Source organism: Lepidochelys olivacea (assembly GCF_965140295.1).
Source record: "Lepidochelys olivacea isolate rLepOli2 genome assembly, chromosome: 3".
Classification (NCBI taxonomy): Eukaryota; Metazoa; Chordata; order Testudines; family Cheloniidae; genus Lepidochelys; species Lepidochelys olivacea.
Genome location: NC_140413.1, coordinates 152,547,525 through 152,565,531, shown reverse-complemented (window position 1 = coordinate 152,565,531; position 18,007 = coordinate 152,547,525). Strand labels below are relative to the sequence as shown.

The window sequence follows — 18,007 nt, the reverse complement described above, 5'->3', positions numbered from 1 at the left end:
ACCATTGAAGGATTTCCCCTATGCCAGTGTGATGGGCATATGAACTCCATGCTGGGAAACAGGGGGTTAAGGAGCAACTCTGGTCACAGGAGGTTCCACCCAACCTCGTCTGCTGCGTGTGCCGTCGGTGGAGATGGAGTTTAAAGGGCACAACACATCTCAGTCAGGGTGTTCAGTGTGAAGGAGCAGACCTGCATTGGTACTCCTGCAGGAATCCAGCAGGAGCCCCACACAGCCCTGAAGCCAACCTCAACTCAGAGCTGCAACCCCCCGCAGAAGAGATAGTGGAGTAGTTGCTTGTGAGTGGGAAAAGGAATCTCCTGACCCCCTTCCGTGGGGGATGCTTTCTGGGCTGTAAGCCAGGCCTTCACCATGCCTCTGGAGAGGCTGGGATGCTGTAGGAAGTAATCCGGGGAGTAGGCTGGATAATACCCTAGCCCAGGTTGCACATCTGAACTGCCTGCCCCAGGACCCTGAGTTGGATCCCGGAACAACAGGAGGGCCTAGGTTCTCCTACCACCAAACCCCTGGACTTGCACCACAAGGCGCTACTGCCAACCACCCTGGTCTTGATAGACTAGGTGCTGCAGCCAACTCCGGACTTGACCACTAGGTAGCAGAGCTAGCCAGTGTTCTGATCAGTAGGGGACATGGTCTAAGGAGATGATTCCCCATCACAGCCAGTGTACCAGGTAGATGGTTAAGTTGACTGTACAGACCCTTTGCATGCACAGAGCTGTGCAAAGGGTCCATAACATAACAGAAAATGTATCTCGATTGTTTTGGGGCATAAAAAGCCAACAGCTCCCTTCTCCTTCTGTCAAGGTTCCTTCCCCACTCTGAACTCTAGAGTACAGATGTGAGGACCTGCATGAAAGACCCCCTAAGCTTATTCTTACCAGCTTAGGTTAAAAACTTCCCCAAGGTACAAACTTTGCCTTGTCCTTGAACCCTATGCTGCCACCACCAAGCACTTTAACAAAGAACAGGGAAAGAGCCCACTTGGAGACGTTTTCCCCCAAAATATCCCCCCAAGCCCTACACCCCTTTCCTGGGGAAGGCTTGATAAAAATCCTCACCAATTTGTACAAGTGAACACAGACCCAAACCCTTGGATCTGAAGAACAATGAAAAAGCAATCAGGTTCTTCAAAGAAGAATTTTAATGAAAGAAAAGATAAAAGAATCACCTCTGTAAAATCAGGATGGTAAATACCTTACAGGGTAATCAGATTCAAAACATAGAGAATCCCTCTAGGCAAAACTTTAAGTTACAAAAAGACACAAAAACAGGAATATACATTCCATTCAGCACAGCGTATTTTACCAGCCATTAAACAAAAGGAAATCTAACGCATTTCTAGTTAGATTACTTACTAACTTAATTATGCACATTGTAGGGAGAATGGTCACTTTGGATGAGCTATTACCAGCAGGAGAGTGAGTTTGTGTGTGTGGTTTTTGGGAGGGGGGTGAGGGGGTGAGAGAACCTGGATTTGTGCAGGAAATGGCCCAACTTTATTATCATGCACATTGTGTAAAGAGTTGTCACTTTGGATGGGCTATCACCAGCAGGAGAGTGAATTTGTGTGGGGGGGTGGAGGGTGAGAAAACCTGGATTTGTGCTGGAAATGGCCCACCTGATGATCACTTTAGATAAGCTATTACCAGCTGGACAGTGGGGTGGGAGGAGGTATTTTTTCATATTCTCTGTGTATATATAAAGTCTGCTACAGTTTCCACGGCATGCATCCGATGAAGTGAGCTGTAGCTCACGAAAGCTCATGCTCAAATAAATGGGTTAGTCTCTAAGGTGCCACAAGTACTCCTTTTCTTTTTGCGAATACAGACTAACACGGCTGTTACTCTGAAACCTAACTTAACAGAGTTTGTGAGGCTGCATTCTTGATCTGTTCCTGGCAAAAGCATCACACAGACAGACGAACCCTTTGTTCCCGCCCCCTCCCCATTTGAAAGTATCTTGTCTCCTCATTGGTCATTTTGGTCAGGTTCCAGCAAGGTTATCTTAGCTTCTTAACCCTTGACAGGTGAAAGGGTTTTGCCTCTGGCCAGGCGGGATTTTATAGCACTGTATACAGAAAGGTGGTTACCCTTCCCTTTATTTTTATGACACCTTCCATCACTTTAATTGCCCTTATTCCACTTTGGACAGACAAAGCTCTCAGTTGTTCTCTAGAGTCTCAGCTTCAAGTCTTTACTTGCTATGGTTGTGAAGAAAACCTTCAGAACATGACCCAAATGTGACTCAGTGTTTCCCTGAGTCAGCAGAAAGCCTGAAGCAAAAGGTATGAACTACCCCCTTCACTGCAATGGGTGCTAACGCAGGTGCCCATGGTGGTACTTTACATGTTGTTAACCACATCCTCAAAGCACGTAAGTTAAAAAGAGGAAGTATTGCAGGACTTGGTGGTAATGAGGGACTTCAACTACTCAGATATCTATTGGGAAAGTAATACAACAGGGCACAGATTGTCCAACAAGTTCATGGAATGCATTGGAATCAACTTTTTATTACAGAAGGTGGAAAGTGTGATTGGTGGAGAGGTTGTTTTAGATTTGATTCTGACATAGGAACTGGTTGAGAATTTGAAGGGGGAGGGCAGCTTGGGTGAAAGTGATCATGAAATGGTTGAGTTCATGATTGTAAGGAATGATAGGAGGGAAAACAGCAGAATAAAGACAATGGACCTCAAGAAGACAGATGTTAGCAAACTCAGAGATTAGTAGGTAAGATCCATGGGAAGCAAGTCTAAGGGAAAAAAGAGTCCAAGAGAGAGTTGATAGGAAGAGACATTATTAAGGGCACAAAAGCAAACTATCCCAATGCACAGGAAAGATAGTAAGTATGGTAAGAGGCCATCCTGGCTTAACCAGGAGATCTTCAAAGACCGGAAGCTCAAAAAAATCATACAAAAAATGGAAACTAGGTCAAATTCTGAAGGATGAATATAAAATAAACAAAAGCATGTAGGGACAAAATTAGAAAGGTCAAGGCACAAAACAAGATCAAACTACCTAGGGACATAAAGGGTAACAAAAAACATTTTTCAAATACATTAGAAGCAAGCAGAAGACCAAGGACAGAGTAGGCCCATTACTCAGTGAGGAGAGAAAGACAATAACAGAAAATGCAGCAATGGCTGAAGTGTTAAATGACTTCTTTGTTTCAGTTTTCACCAAAAAAAGTTAGCAGTGATTGGACGATTAACATCGTGAACATCAGTATAAGTGGGATAGGATCTGAGGCTAAAATAGGGAAAGAACAAGTAAAGAATTACTTAGATGAGTTAGATGTCTTCAGGTCAGTTGGGCCTAATGAAATACATCCTGGAATACGTAAGGAACTGGCTGAAGAGATCTCTGAGCCATTAGTACGGCCCTACCATGTCATGGCTGTGAAAAAACACGTCACAGACCGTGAAATTAGATCTCCCTCCATGAAATCTAGCTATTGGAGGGGCGGGCTGGGCATGCACCAGGCTCCAACTACTAGTCCGGGCAGGGCTGGGGAAGGAACAGCCCTTCCCCTGCACAGTCGCTCTCGCGGGGGAGGGAGAGATCAAACCCACCTCTGGCTACCTCCCAGGGCTGCAGCAAGCTCCGTGGCTGCTGCCTTCAGAGCCCAGCTCTGCTGCCTTCAAAGCCCAGCCTAGCGCAGAAGTAAGGATAATAATCCTGTGACCCCCCCCAAAAGCTTTGCAAACCCCCAGGATCCCCTTTTGGGTCAGGACCCCCACTGTTAAAACACCTGAAATTTCAGGTGTAAACATCTGCCCATGAAATTGACTAATTTTAAAATCCTATGATCATGAAATTGACCAAAATGGACTGAATTTAGTAGGGCCCTAGCCATTAGTGATTATCTTTGAGAATTCATGGGGGATGAAAGAGATCCCAGAGCACTGGAAAAGGGCATATATAATACCTATCTGTAAAAAGGGGAATAAAGACAACCCAGGGAATTATAGACCAGTCAGCTTAACTTCCATCCCCAGAAAGACAATGGAGCAAATTATCAAACAAATCAATTTGTAAGCACCTAGAAGATAATAAACTGATAAGTAACAGTCAACACAGATTTGTCAAGAATTTGTGGATGAGGGAAGAAGTAGATGTGATATATCTTGACTTTAGTAAAGCTTTTGATACTGTCTCACACGACCTTTTTATAAGCAACCAAGGGAAATACAGCCCAGATTAACATAGTATAAAGTGGGTCTGTTACTAGGGGTTTTGCTGAACCCAATGCTCTTGGTAAATTTGCTCTTTCCAAGGCGGTGGCAGGAAATAAATCAATGGGGACACGGCCAGTCTGACCAATAGATAGTTGTTGCAAGCAGGCAAACAAAAGTGCTTTTACTCAAAGCTTTTACTTTATTTAGTCTCCAGCACATACACACGTCCGCAACAGGTTAGTAGAGCACCCCAAATGAACCCCAGATTAGTATTTACCCAAGGTCTTAAGGAGGTCTTAAGTGGATTTCTGTAGATGTCCAGTCAGCCTTCCATCTGCAGCGGAACTTGAAGGTGTTCAAGTGTCCACTGAGCTCAGGTTTCTTCCTCTTTTTATATGCAATGTGTTAGTATTACATAGCTTGTTCATCAAAAAAACTGCCGGGCAGAAGTTAAGTGTGGAGTTTTCCAGCCTGTTAGGCAGGGAATTTTCCATCAGTTAACCAGCTGTATTTCACATAGTAATAATTAACTATTGCCAGACTTTCCATCTTGCAAAACCGCATGCTTCGGCAAAAAGCTCAAGTCAGGAGGGCACAGGGTCATGTTTACTACTTGTGGTCACTCACTTCCCCGCTCCCCTCCTGGTCTGTTAGTTGTGCTAAGGTTTCAGAAAGGCTTCCTTTTAGCTGCTTTCAGCACTAAGCATAACAATTGGTATTCCTGCTGCTGGCAATGGTCTAGGCATGTTACTGCATTCTGGGCTATCAAAAATTTCCCCATCCTACAGGTGCATAACTGGTTGGAAAACTGTATTTAGAGAAGAGTTAACAATGATTCACAGTCAGACTGGAAGGGCATATTGAGTGAGGTCCAACAAGGATCTGTCCTGTGTCCAGTTCTATTCAATGTCTTCATAAATTATTTGGATAATGGCATAGAGAGTACACTTATAAAGTTTGCAGATGATACCAAACTGGGAGGGATTGCAAGCACATTGGAGGACAGGATAAGAATTCAAAACAATCTTGACAAACTGGAGAAATGGTCTGAAACAAATAGGATGAAATTCAGTAAGGGCAAATACAAAATACTACACTTAGAAAGCAATAATCAGTTGAACAAAAAAATGGGAAATGACTGCCTAGGAAGGAATACTGCAGCAAAGGATCTGGGGGTTATAGTGGATCACAAACTAAATATGAGTCTTCAGTGTAATACTGTTGCAAAAATACCAAACCTTGTTCTGAGATGTATTAGCAGGAAAGATATAACCAAGACACGAGAAGTAATTCGTTTCCTCTAATCGGCACTGATAAGGCCTCAATTGGAGTACTCTGTCCAGATCTGGGCACCAGACTTCAGGAAAGATGTGGCCAAATTCTAGAAAGTCCAGAGGAGAGCAACAAACATGAGTAAAGGTCTAGAAAATATCACCTATGAGGAAAGGGTGAAAAAATTGGATTTGTTTAGTCTGAAGAAGAGAAGATCTGATAACAACCTTCAAGTGCGTAAAAGATTGTTATAAAGAGGATGGTGATAAATTGTTTTCCTTCTCCACTGAGAACAAGACAAGTAGTAATGAGCTTAAATTGCAGCAAGGGAGATTTAGGCTACACATTAAAAAAAAATGTCCTGACTTTAATGGTAGCTAAGCACTGGAACAAATTATTTAGGGAGGTTGTGGAATCTCCATCACTGGAGGTTTTTAAGAACCACTTAGACAAACATCTGTCAGAGATGATCTAGATAATACTTTGTCCTGACTCAGTACCGGGGTCTGGACTAAATGACCTACCAAGATCCCTTTCAGTCCTACATTTCTGAGATTCTGTTATTTTAAGATCTACACCAATGTTTCTTGAAGTAGGCACCCTGAAGGATTAACCAAGGCACACAGAAGGTGTATAAATTAAGATGTGTAGGCCTTTAACAAAACGTGGCTGATTGCCAGGGGTATGCAATCGGTTTCATTCCCCTAAAAGAGGGTTTAGCTTTCTAAAGATTGAAAAACATTGCATTAGAGCAACTGGAAATGTCTGATTATCTGATCATCTGCTTTTCTAAAGTGCCTGTTGTCATAGTAAATAGAATTGTCAGGCATTGACAATGTGAGAGTGTGCTTATTGTCAGTATGAGAGAAGAATAGTCAAAGGTTATTTCCACAGGATGTTTCCCAGTTTTTATTGTCTTGTTAGCTCAGTATGATTCCATGTCTAGAAACAATGTGGTTCCATATAGTCAACCTCAACTGAATTTGATAGTTTTCAGACCTTTTGGAAAGAAGCTATAAAATTGTCTTCCCAACACTTTGTTCGGATCCCTTCCAGCAAAGCGTCTGTTGCTGCCAATGCTGTTGCCACATTCGCTGTCTCATTTTTCTTATTCTGCAAGTATCTGGAAGCCATCTGCTCTTCACTGAGCAGATTTGGATGTCACACACAGTGCAACCCCAAATTCAAAATCTATTGACTTCATCAAGGATGCTGCAATACTAGCAATACTTTTGTCAATCTTCCCCTGTGATGGGTTGGGTCACAGAAACCCCCTTGGGACTGCCAGCTGATGTGCTGAAACTACCCCTGAGCCCATTTTCCCTGGCAGCTTGGGACTGCAGAACCCTGCCTGGTTGTGCCAGACACGCTCGCCTGCTACAACCACAGCCCCAGGTCTGAACCATGTCCCTCAAAAGCTGCAGGCTTAACTGAAAACAGCTTAAGAAGTGTTCCTGTCTCCAACACCCAGATGCCCAGTTCCAATGGGGTCCAAATCCCAAATAAATCCGTTTTACTGTTTTTTAAAGCTTATACAGGGTAAATTCAGAATTGTTCGCCCACTATAACACTGATAGAGAGATATGCACAGCTATTTGCCCCCTCCTCCCACCCCAGGTATTAATACATACGCTGGGTTAGTTAATAAGTAAAAGGTGATTTTATTAAATACAAAAAGTAGGATTTAAGTGGTTCCAGGTAATAACAGACAGAACAAAGTGAATTACCAAGCAAAATAAAATAAAACACGCAAGTCTAAACCTAATACAGTAAGAAAGTGATTACAGATGAAATCTCACCCTCAGATGTTTCAATAAGCTTCTATCACAGACTGGACGCCTTCCTAGTCTGGGCACAACCCTTCCCCCTGGTACAGCTCAGATGGTAGCTAGGGGATTTCTCATGATTGCAGCCCCCTTTGTTCTTTTCTACCCCCTTATGTACCTTTTGCACAAGGCAGGAATCCTTTGTCTCTCTCTGGGTTCCCACCCCTCCTTCTAAATGGAAAAGCACCAAGTTAAAGGTGGATTCCAGTTCAGCTGACATGATCATGTCACTGTAAAACTTCATTACCCACTTACCAGCACACAGGTATACAGGAAGACTTACAAGTAAACATAGCCATCTACAGTCAATTGTCCTAGTTGATGTGAGCCATAAAGATTCCAAACCACCATTAATGGCCCACACTTTGCATAATTACAATAGGCCCTCAGAGTTATATTTCATATTTCTAGTTTCAGGTACAAGAGTGATACATTTATACAAATAGCATGACCACACTCAGTAGATTATAAGGTTTATAATGATACCTTACAAGAGACCTTTTGCATGAAGCATATTCTAGTTACATTATATTCACACTCATTAGCATATTTTCATAAAATCATATAGAGTGCAACATCACATTCCCCTCCCACCATCTTCTTTACTTCTCTTTTGCAGATGGAGAACTCTCCATTAATGCATTACAGCTGACAGCCCCAGCCAGCAGTTTTGACTGATGCTGCTTAGGCATGATCTGACTCCAAAAATGCACTTGTGTTAGTCAAATGATTTCCAAATTTGGAAGTATTCAGCTCTTGATGCAACTCCTTTTGCATGGCCCAAAAGACCTTACGGAAGTTGCATATGAAACCTCTAAAAATGTGTCCAGTTGACTCATAATACCAAAAAAGCTGCAAGCATGGGTGTTTTATTTAATATTCTTTCAACTAACTTCACCATACATTTAGTATAGAGCACAAAATAAACTATCTTGTGCATTTATATGATTATTTGCACTGATATTGCACCCATCCTAACCCTGGCCTCTAATTTAGACTCATAGACTTTAAGGTCAAAGGGACCATTGTGATCATCTCAAACCTCACCCACCCACTCCTGAAATAGACCCCTAACCTCTGGCTGAGTTACTGAAGTCCTCTAATCATGGTTTAAAGACTTCAAGGTACAGAGAACCCACCATTTATAGTACTTTAAACCTGCAACTGACCCATGTCCCATGCTGCAGAGGAAGGCAAAATAACACAGGGTCTCTGTCAATCTGGCCAGGGGGGAAATTCCTTCCCGACCCCAGTTAGACCTTGAGCATGAGGGCAAGACCCACCAGGCAGATACCTGGAAAGAATTCTTTGTAGTAATTCAGAGCCCTCCCCATCTAGTGTCCCTTCTCCAGCTGTTGGGGATTTTTGGTACTGTCAGTCACTGACAGGCCACATGCCATTGTAGGAAATCTCATCATACTACCCCCTCCATAAACTTATCAAGCTCAGTCTTGAAACCAGTTAGGTTTTTTGACCCCACAACTCCCCTTTGAAGGCTGCTCCAGAACTTCACTAATTTTACTGACATCCAGAGCATTTTTGTGGAGGCAAGAAAGCAGCAATTTGGCCAGTGTCTCACTGTCTTTTCTACATGTATACCTCTAAGCATATCACCATTAATTTGAACATGCTGGATAATTGAGAGATTGACCAGTTTTATTTACAGTTGTAGTTGTATTAATGCAAACAGTCAAATAACTTGCATTCCTGATTTCCTTAGTCAAAATCTGTACAACTTATCAATGCTAGTCAACGAAATGATGTAAAATGAGTTTGTCTGAACTAAAAGAACTGTTGATTGCACTTTCCAAGGCTTCTGGTGTGGTTACAAAATGATTATAGTAACAGATAAACGTGTTCTTAAAATAACTGCGCATAAACAGGCATCAGAAATTTGTTCAGAGGGAGCAATTTTGGATCGGACAAGGTTGTCATCCCTTTTGGACATTTCTTTTCTGGGGAGAGCTCAGCATAAGCAGTGAACTTTCAGAGTGGTAGGGGAATTGGAGTCTTCTCAACACTGCTGTTACAGCATCATCCAGCAGCAGCTGTAGGACCAACAACACTCCCAGATTGTAAGAGCTAGTGAAAAAAGGCTAAAAATGTCTACATTAACTCAGTTAAAGGGGTAGATAAAACCTCACCACATCTTCCAGTTACTTTTCCCAACCTATGAAGATTTTCATATTACCGAGATTGAAATTCAGCCACCAAGGTGTCATCCATTCCCCAGTCTCACCCAAACACAGGGTTAAACATTTGATAGTACTGGCTGGATCATATCAGGGAGAGAAATAGATTTGGGTTTCATTGGCTTACTGAAAACATCATGACCTATTCTTTCTCACCATCCAATTTAAAGATCCCATATACACATTAAATGAGAGGGCGGACAATTTGGATCCCTGCAGAACACCTCTTGAAAGCACCTCAGGGCAGAAGAACAATTGCCCCAAAGTACCCTCTGGAATCTCCCCAAGAAATAAGAGCAAAGCCACCAAAAGACTGCACCATTTGTTTGTGTTCGCATTAGCAGATGAACTAACTCCACCTCATAATCAATGGTATTGAAGACAACTGATAAAGCCAACAATATCAACAGGGATACATGGTCTTTATCCAGCACAAGGAGGAAGGCATCTACAAAAGCTTTCTCTGCAGCTCTGTGAAGTACCCAGGGTCATACTCAGAATGACAAGAATCAAGGTGATCTGAAGTGACCAGGTATACTGAGAATGTTTTCACCAATATTGACCTAAAGTCAAGCAGAGAAGACCTGGCATTTGTCTCCTTAAGATATTGCTGTTCACCTATGGATGCAGACAGCTCAGTCCAAACCTACTTCATCTTATCTACATAATGATGTTGAATGTCCTCTACAAGAGGAACGAGTCTCTAATCAGCCATCAAATGAAGACAGGTTGGATTAATTTTAAATAAATCTGCTGATCCAGACTTAAAGATTCTGTTGGGGTGAAAGGGAACTTTTCTTTGCCACCCACACAGCCACCACATGACATTTCAAAAAATCTTTATGATGCATTTGGTAAGAATCAGTGTGGGATTTATACTGCCAGGGCTCTAACTGTCTTCCTTCCCCCTTCACTTGTCTCAGATAATCCATAAACCATGATGACCTGTCAGGATGAAGCTGGGAAAGTGAATATCACTTCACTGATATGGGCCACTTCATTGATGGTTGAGGACAGAAAAATAAAGTCTTACCACTCCCTGGATTGAGTAGTCTGCCGAAGAAACAATACTGTCCCTCCTAATCCTGCAGAAATGCTCGGGTTCCATTAATCTCTGAGGACAGAAATCAAACAGGTCTCTCATCCCATCAGGAGACATGTATCCCAACCTCATATACCAGGCATGATCTGGGCAGAAGCGCTATTAGCCCACCTCCTGTCCCAACCCAAACACAGATAAAAAATCTGGCCAGCTATATGAATTGAGGTAGCAACCAGTGGACATCATGGTAATTGTGAAATCCCGCACCAAAAGAATTGTCATCAACATAGATGTTAAAGTCACTGAGTACTCTCAGCCTTGGTTCCTCCTAGCAGGAATCTCAATACCTCATGCAATGACTTTGCAGTGCTACAGAACAGTTGCAGTACTAACTACCAGTCCTGTCTTAACTTCATCCCAGGACTTTCAGACAAGATCAGCACACTGAGTGAATTCCTGGCTCCATTGAAGTCAATGGCCATTGACTTCATTAGGGCCTGAATTGCACCCACTGTATTTAGTCTAGTTTTGGGGTGGAAGATCTGCATTACAGGCTGGATACAAACAGCATGGCCAGACATCCTCACTCATTTCCTTTTGATTCATATTGAACTGAGCATATGACTAAAGTCAGCTGCACCAAAACTTGGCCAGCACGTGTCTTGCAAATTATAGACAGTTGATGCTTTATTAATCACTAACTTTGCATTGATCAGCATGAAGTGAAGGCCCAAAAACTTGTTCATTGGTATCCCAATCTTCTGATAGCTAATTAAGTGTGAAACCAATGGAACTGAGACTAAATGATCTTGATTTTGGATTATGCTTTACTTTCAATCCTCTCCTTTCTTGTCTCCCCTTGCCTACTACCACAGACATCAAGGGACCCCCACCTTCACCACCAAACACCCTGCCAGATCTCTACAGTTCCAGCATGAGACAATATTGTTCAGCCGTCTCAGCCACCCTTAGGTAGCCATTGAAGAGCTGCAACAGCTGACTGCCCAAATAAGGACTCCCCAGGGCCGGCTACAAAGTTCATCTATAATGTAGATTCCCTAACTCAAACAAGCCCAATTGACAGTTATTCCCCCAAATGTAATAAGTCTCACTTTCCTGCTTTGGGAGACACCACTCCAGCTTAATCCTATACCCTTGCCATTGAGCACAGCTATCTGGGTTTGACCTACATATCAGTGAAGGGAGCCTAATCTTGATTTCACTTTAATTGACCAGTTTATTGGTTACTCTGGCATGTGTCTGTCTCAGTCTCCCCTGTCAGAGATGATGCTGTTTGATAAATAATTGTTTCTGTGAGAAGAGGTTACTTGAACCTGCAACTCCCACATCCCAGCTGAGTGCTATAACTACTATGCCATAAAGTCAATCTTTCATACATTCAATATTTACTTATTTATACAAAGTGGAACAGCACCGACAAGAGAGATTGCAAAAAACTCAATAGCCCAGTGGCTAGGGTATTCACCTGTAATGGGGGAGACCCAACTCCAAATCAGGCATTTGAACCAAGTCCTCGTATTTCCCAGCTTTAGGTCACTGTTCTAAATCAGACTGAGCAAGAATTCTAATATGAGTCACCTACAGCCCAGCAGAGTACTCTAACCTCTGAATTATTGGTTGTTCTATGGTCCCATGTTCTCTCCCTTTGCCCTCTCCCTCCTGTCAAAAAGCTTTAGCAGGACTCAGGTTCATCCTGGTGCAGAAAGGGATTTTTTTGAAATCTCAAAAACTTTCACAGCGTGGGAAATCTTCTCCTCGCTCAGCAGGATAACCTCACACTTTGCCAGATTATGGATGGAAGCAGATTCCAGAACCAAACACTCCATCTTCCACTGAGAACACCCTGCATCAAACCTCAAGACGTTAAGTTCTAGGAGCTGTTGGTGAGAGTGCCCCTGCTGTCTCAACTGTCCAGAAGGTGCACATGGAGAGAGATGGCCTCTATGGTAGTCAGGATCCAACCGTATAGGGCTTTATAGATTGCATTGAAGAGGAAAGGTTACAATGTGCTATCCAAACATACATGGAAAAACCTTTACTAATTACTGCTGCCTCGTCCAGCTGGGCATCCAAGAAGACCACATTATGAAGCTCACAGAGACAAGCAGGCATATCCCATCAAAAGAGGAAGCAGATATCGTGGCCTTTTTTTCTGAATGTTTCCAACCAGCCCATCAACATCACCTCTGTCTCACCCTGACTAAATTTCTGTTACCTTCCTGTCATCCGAGCTCTTATCTTGACCAGGCCACTGGGGGGAAAAAACACTGAACCATTTGGATCCAGCTGTCATTTGCATCCTGATGACACTGCAGTTCAAACATCTCACTCTTCTAACAAGCAAATGAGAAGGCTCAAAAGTAATTTCTGTCACTTTATTTTTGTATTGAAAATGTTTATTCCAAACTTTTCAACTAGACTTTTTCATGGACGTGCTTAGATGTTATTGTAAAGGGCAGTATAGGAACCTTAAAATGGATGGATGACATGCCATGTGCCCATTTAATGGATCTAGAAAGAGAATAATATCATCATTCAACTGTCAAGTGTGGCTCTGGGTAATAAAATGGGCAAGATAACTGATGACAAAAACCTTATGTAATCTAGTGGCAAAATTCAGTTAATAAACTTAGTCGACTTTCTAGATCAGTGAGTGTTTTCTGACCATGTCTCAGGTGTTATATTATTCCCCTAGATAGATTGGCATGTGTGGAACACATTAAATTTGGACTTATTCATCTGCATTTTTCAGTATTTACTACTTGTACATTTGGAAACCATTGGCAAAGTTTTAGTCACATTGGTTTCAGAAATTCCTGTGGCTTGAGTACAGCTGAATTGGAAACACTTTTTGTTCCATGTGCCAGGTATTTTGAGGAGCAACCCAATATGATGACATGTTTCAAACAAGAGTCTTCAATGAGTGGAAAACAAAAATAGAAATCTGTATTTAACCAGAAGAACTCCTAACAGAGATACCAAAGCTAGACCATGTATTCCAGGTATCATGCTACTGAACACAAGTTACACAAACGTGTGAGGCCAATGATAAAATCATACAGAGCAAAGCAACACAATGATGGACGGCCTTACTGGCATCTGTGCTAAAATTCAAAATAAGAGACAACATAATGGATGTGGCTTTTTTTAAAAAAAGCCCCCATAAATTTAATGTTTTCAAAGGTTGAAGATGAGACGAATTGTTTTATTTTAATGCATAGAACTTACCACCTGGTAAAATGTTTTAAACACCATATTAGAAAATAATTAGTGGTATGATTGATTCAAAACCCCCAATCCAAATACTTCAACCTTTGGGAAAGTTTGAATCTAGATCTGCATTTCGCAGTTCTTGTCCATCTCTATTTTTATATAAAATGTGTCCATAATGCCGTCCTGGAGAAAGTCACATCCACTCCTTAATCAAACGAGACAGGTTGAACTGGCCTAGGGGAGGAATCAAAAAATAAGGAGAAAGTCTGAGTAACTCCACTCCCCCTACAAACAAAAAGAAAGGGGGATTCTTTTTAAACCAACCCAAACAGTATTGTAGGCTCCAGCTTAATAGCACAACAACCTCAGGACTGAGTTTGCCAAGAGTAGCAGAACTGATAAATAAAAGCAATATAAAGATTAATTGGACACTGAAGTCAGCTCTAACTGTGATTATTTTAAGTGACTATAAATTTAAGTAGTTAAACACAAGATTGTCTGATGCTGAAATGAAAAGCTTTGACTGCAAAGGTACAGCTGAAGGGCAGGACGTAATGTTAATTGAGGTACTAGGACAATAAATCTCTAGAATGTTTGACTCCTAGAACAAATTCAGGGCCAGTAATATATGGGCTCCCTAGAGAGATTAAAGTTCAAAGTCACAGAGCGTTTCTTTACAAAATTGATCTTCAGTTTGATTGTGGACAAAAATAAGCCAGAATTTTTCAAGTCAGTTGACTATAAAGTCTGCCATGGTAACACTGATGATAACAGTATGTATCACTTACTGAAAATAGTGTTTTTCATCCCTGCTTATCACAATGCTTCACAAAGGTAGGTAAGTATTATCAGTTTCCCCATGAATTCTTTGATTTACTGAACCATGACCAGCAGAACTGCTGACAATGGAGTTGACTGAATGCTACAAATTCCGAAGGGGAGAGAAGGGGTACACAGGGAACACTCACCCTGCACCTCAAGAGCATCAGGAGTCCTTTGCTGCATTTTCTCCAATGTATACCTGTACCTTAATGAAGCAATCTGACCCACTAGATTTGTTCTCCCTACAGTATTTTGGCATAACTCCCATTGGAGATATGGATGGATAAGGGAGGAGACTAGGGGTGCAATCCTGATCCCACTGAAACCAATGGGTGTTTTACTATTTATTTCAATGGGGCCAGGACTTCACCCAAGATCACTAAAGCTTTGTCATTATCTATTGTGTTTTATTGTAGTGTATTCATATAACACCACTAATTTTGATACCTCTTCTGCCATGAATCTGACACTTCTTTTGACTCATATGTTGTTTGTTTTAACATCCAAAAGGGTTTCATTTCTTAATGTGTTTAGAGCACCCACTCCACCACAGACTGCCCCACTAAGCCCTACCCTGCTCTTATAGTCTGCTTATATGGAATGGAAGTTGTGTGTGCAGTTTTTGTTCGCTTTCAGTCTGTATTAACACACTTGACCTTATGTACTTTTGGTGAAATTAAATATGTTTCAATCTCATTTTTGATTAATCTAGAGGGTGTAACAACAAAAGATTAATGGTTTTAGCTGGAGCACTGGCAGGCAAAGAGAGATCATTACTACCCTCGTGTTCCAGCCAGAATTCCATTCCTTGAAGCTAGGGTACACTCCTTAGGCCTAATGAAAGGTTGACATATAATTTATTTTCTTGGCTGAAATAATAATTGAGATGGAAACCAAAGTGTATTGTACAGCAAATCTTTTGTTCCTTGAATTTTTCTTTAGTTACAAAGGCAAAACTTGTTTTTTTGGGAACCTTAAGACACTCCCTAGAAATAGAAAGTGATTTTGTAATTGTTGTGCTTTATTAGTAGGTAACTGGACATTTCCTTTCATTTCTGAACTGAGCCCATTTACTTTAATCCTTGTTGGGAAGGTTGTTTCCCAGAACGAGAAAATATTGTAGTGTGTGGAAGTTCAGTTCTAAGGCCCATTCTGATTGTCAACCTGTCCTGCAATGACTCAAGAGCATGAATACCAAACTCAGGGCAGACTGTTAAGAAGCAGGGCACAAACCCCAAATTGGTTGTGAGTTCTATACTTAGATTTCACCAACCAATTATCTAGTGTAAAGTCCTCAAGCACTATAACAGCCTTAACATGGAGTCACAGACAGTTCCCTTGGGAACTCTGATCTATCTTACCGCCCAGGTAAGCTTACCTTTCTGATAGATGGTCCCGTACATCAAAGATCACAGCAATATTCAGGTTACTCCCAGTCCCAAAGGACCAGTCACTTACCCCAGGTCAATTGCACCTTAGATCTCACACCAAAGACAACACTTGTAATCAATCCTAAAATAAACTATCTAAAGATTTATTAACTAGGAAAAGGAAATAAGAGAGGAAATGGAAATAAGAGAGTTATTTACAAGATTAAAGCAAGTAAATATACACACAAATGAATTCTCATCTTAAGTTTCAAAAAGTAATAGAAGCTTCTATAATAAGCCAGCTCTATATGTCCACTGAGGAATCCCTTGCTTATGCCTAGGAATCTTGCCCCCCAAAAGTCCAAGCAGCAAAGAGATACAGTTCCTCCTTTTTAGGGCTTTTTATTCCTTCCCCCCTTCTGCTTCAAGTTGCAAATTCTGCTGTTGGGACAAATTAACTTGCACATTTCCTCTTCATGGGGAGGAGAGGAGCAATCAACGAAGTTCTGAGTCCCCTGATCTTCCACAATAGTTCATCCGGTGTTGATAGGACTCCTTTGTCAGGCAAGAGTTGCACCTACTGTTGGAAACTAGTATTTCACACTCATTAATACCTCTCCTGTCTGGTGATTTCCAGTTACAAAGCAAACACTTAAATATTACCTTATAACATGTGATACAGATATTTGCATGCAGCAACTTACAACCATTTCATAAACTTTAAACGCTAAACACATTCTTATAATTCTAATACCTATTTTAATAGTATTAACATCCAGGTAAGCTAGACTGGTTCCAGCTTGTATTTGTCAGTATTCAATTGAGACCTAGGGCCTTGGCATGAGCTGGCATCTAGTCTGCCAGCATCACAGTGATCAGACACATTCTGGCATTGTGATGTAGAAACCATCCAGGAACTTGGGCCTCCAGTCTGACCTAATGTATCTTCTACCTCCTGACTTTCAGCAAATGTTGAGAAAACTGCTGCTGAAGCGCAAACATACTGTCTAGCAGCAAGGATCAGGTTAACAAAGTTAAGTGAAGAATAAAAAGATCCTAAGTTGCTTTCCATGCATTTTAGGCTCTATTCTATGGCAGTATTTCCCCTCACATTTCTTTTTGCCTCCTCCAACCTCTTGCAGCACATCAAGTTTCAAGCAGTTCCCCTTGTTTATATTCAGTAGTTGAATTTAGTGCGTATCAAAGTTAATCTTCCCCACAGTTTGTACCTCAATACTCCTTTTTGCTATTCCAGTCCCAGGCTCCTCCACCTCTGCTGTTGGACCTATGTGTAATTCACAGTAAGGGCCAGCTTCTGATCTTGCATTCGTTTAACTCCACTGAAGTCACTGGAGTTACACTCATGTGAGGAAAATCAGAACAAGGCCTAAGTTAGGATTTGGAACCCAGATCCCCAGAGGGAAAGACTAATGCACTACCCCATAGTACTACTTAGCACCTTTCAAGCTGTTCTTATTCTAATTAAAATGCATTTCCCTGCTCTGTATGATCGTTGCTAACCCCTGATAACCTCTACTTGTAGGTGTTGCCAGTCCTTCTGAAGATCTACATGAATCTGATCCCGGGGAAGAGAAGCTTCGAGCACAAATTGAAGAAGAGAAAAAAAGGTGTTGTTTCTGCCTCATCACATACTTCAAATATCAAATTAAAATGACATCTGGATATGTGCAGTGTGTCCCAATAAGACTTCAGTACTCACCACTAACCTCTGCTTTGCTTTGACATTATTACAAATATGCCATCTTTCCGGTTCACTATTAACTTTCCACTTTCAGTCTAAAATGTCAGCTAGTTTCCTGTAAAATATAATAGAACATCAATGGGAAATCTGTAAGCCTGGTCTGGCAGTCTAAACATAGTGCAATATGTTACAGTACTGAGGATCAGAGTTAGCAATTTATTCATTGGGATCAGAGTTAGAAATCTGCTCTTTGGTCCTAAGCTGGCAGGGGCTGGGAGTGCTACCAAGACAACATACTTATCCATCTGTTATTTGCTCCCATGGCCATTTCAGGAGCAATAAATGATTTGCT

At 41.6% G+C, this 18,007-nt stretch overlaps 1 protein-coding gene across 1 annotated transcript in view; it reads left to right on the top strand.

Annotated features, from left to right (window-relative positions):
• Window positions 1-18,007, top strand: part of KIF6 (kinesin family member 6) — a 294,225-nt gene that overhangs the window by 252,555 nt on the left and 23,663 nt on the right. The window contains exon 17 of the mRNA XM_084623973.1: window positions 17,497-17,581. Coding sequence (XP_084480099.1) covers window positions 17,497-17,581 — 85 coding nt within the window. The remainder of the gene's footprint in view (window positions 1-17,496; window positions 17,582-18,007) is intronic.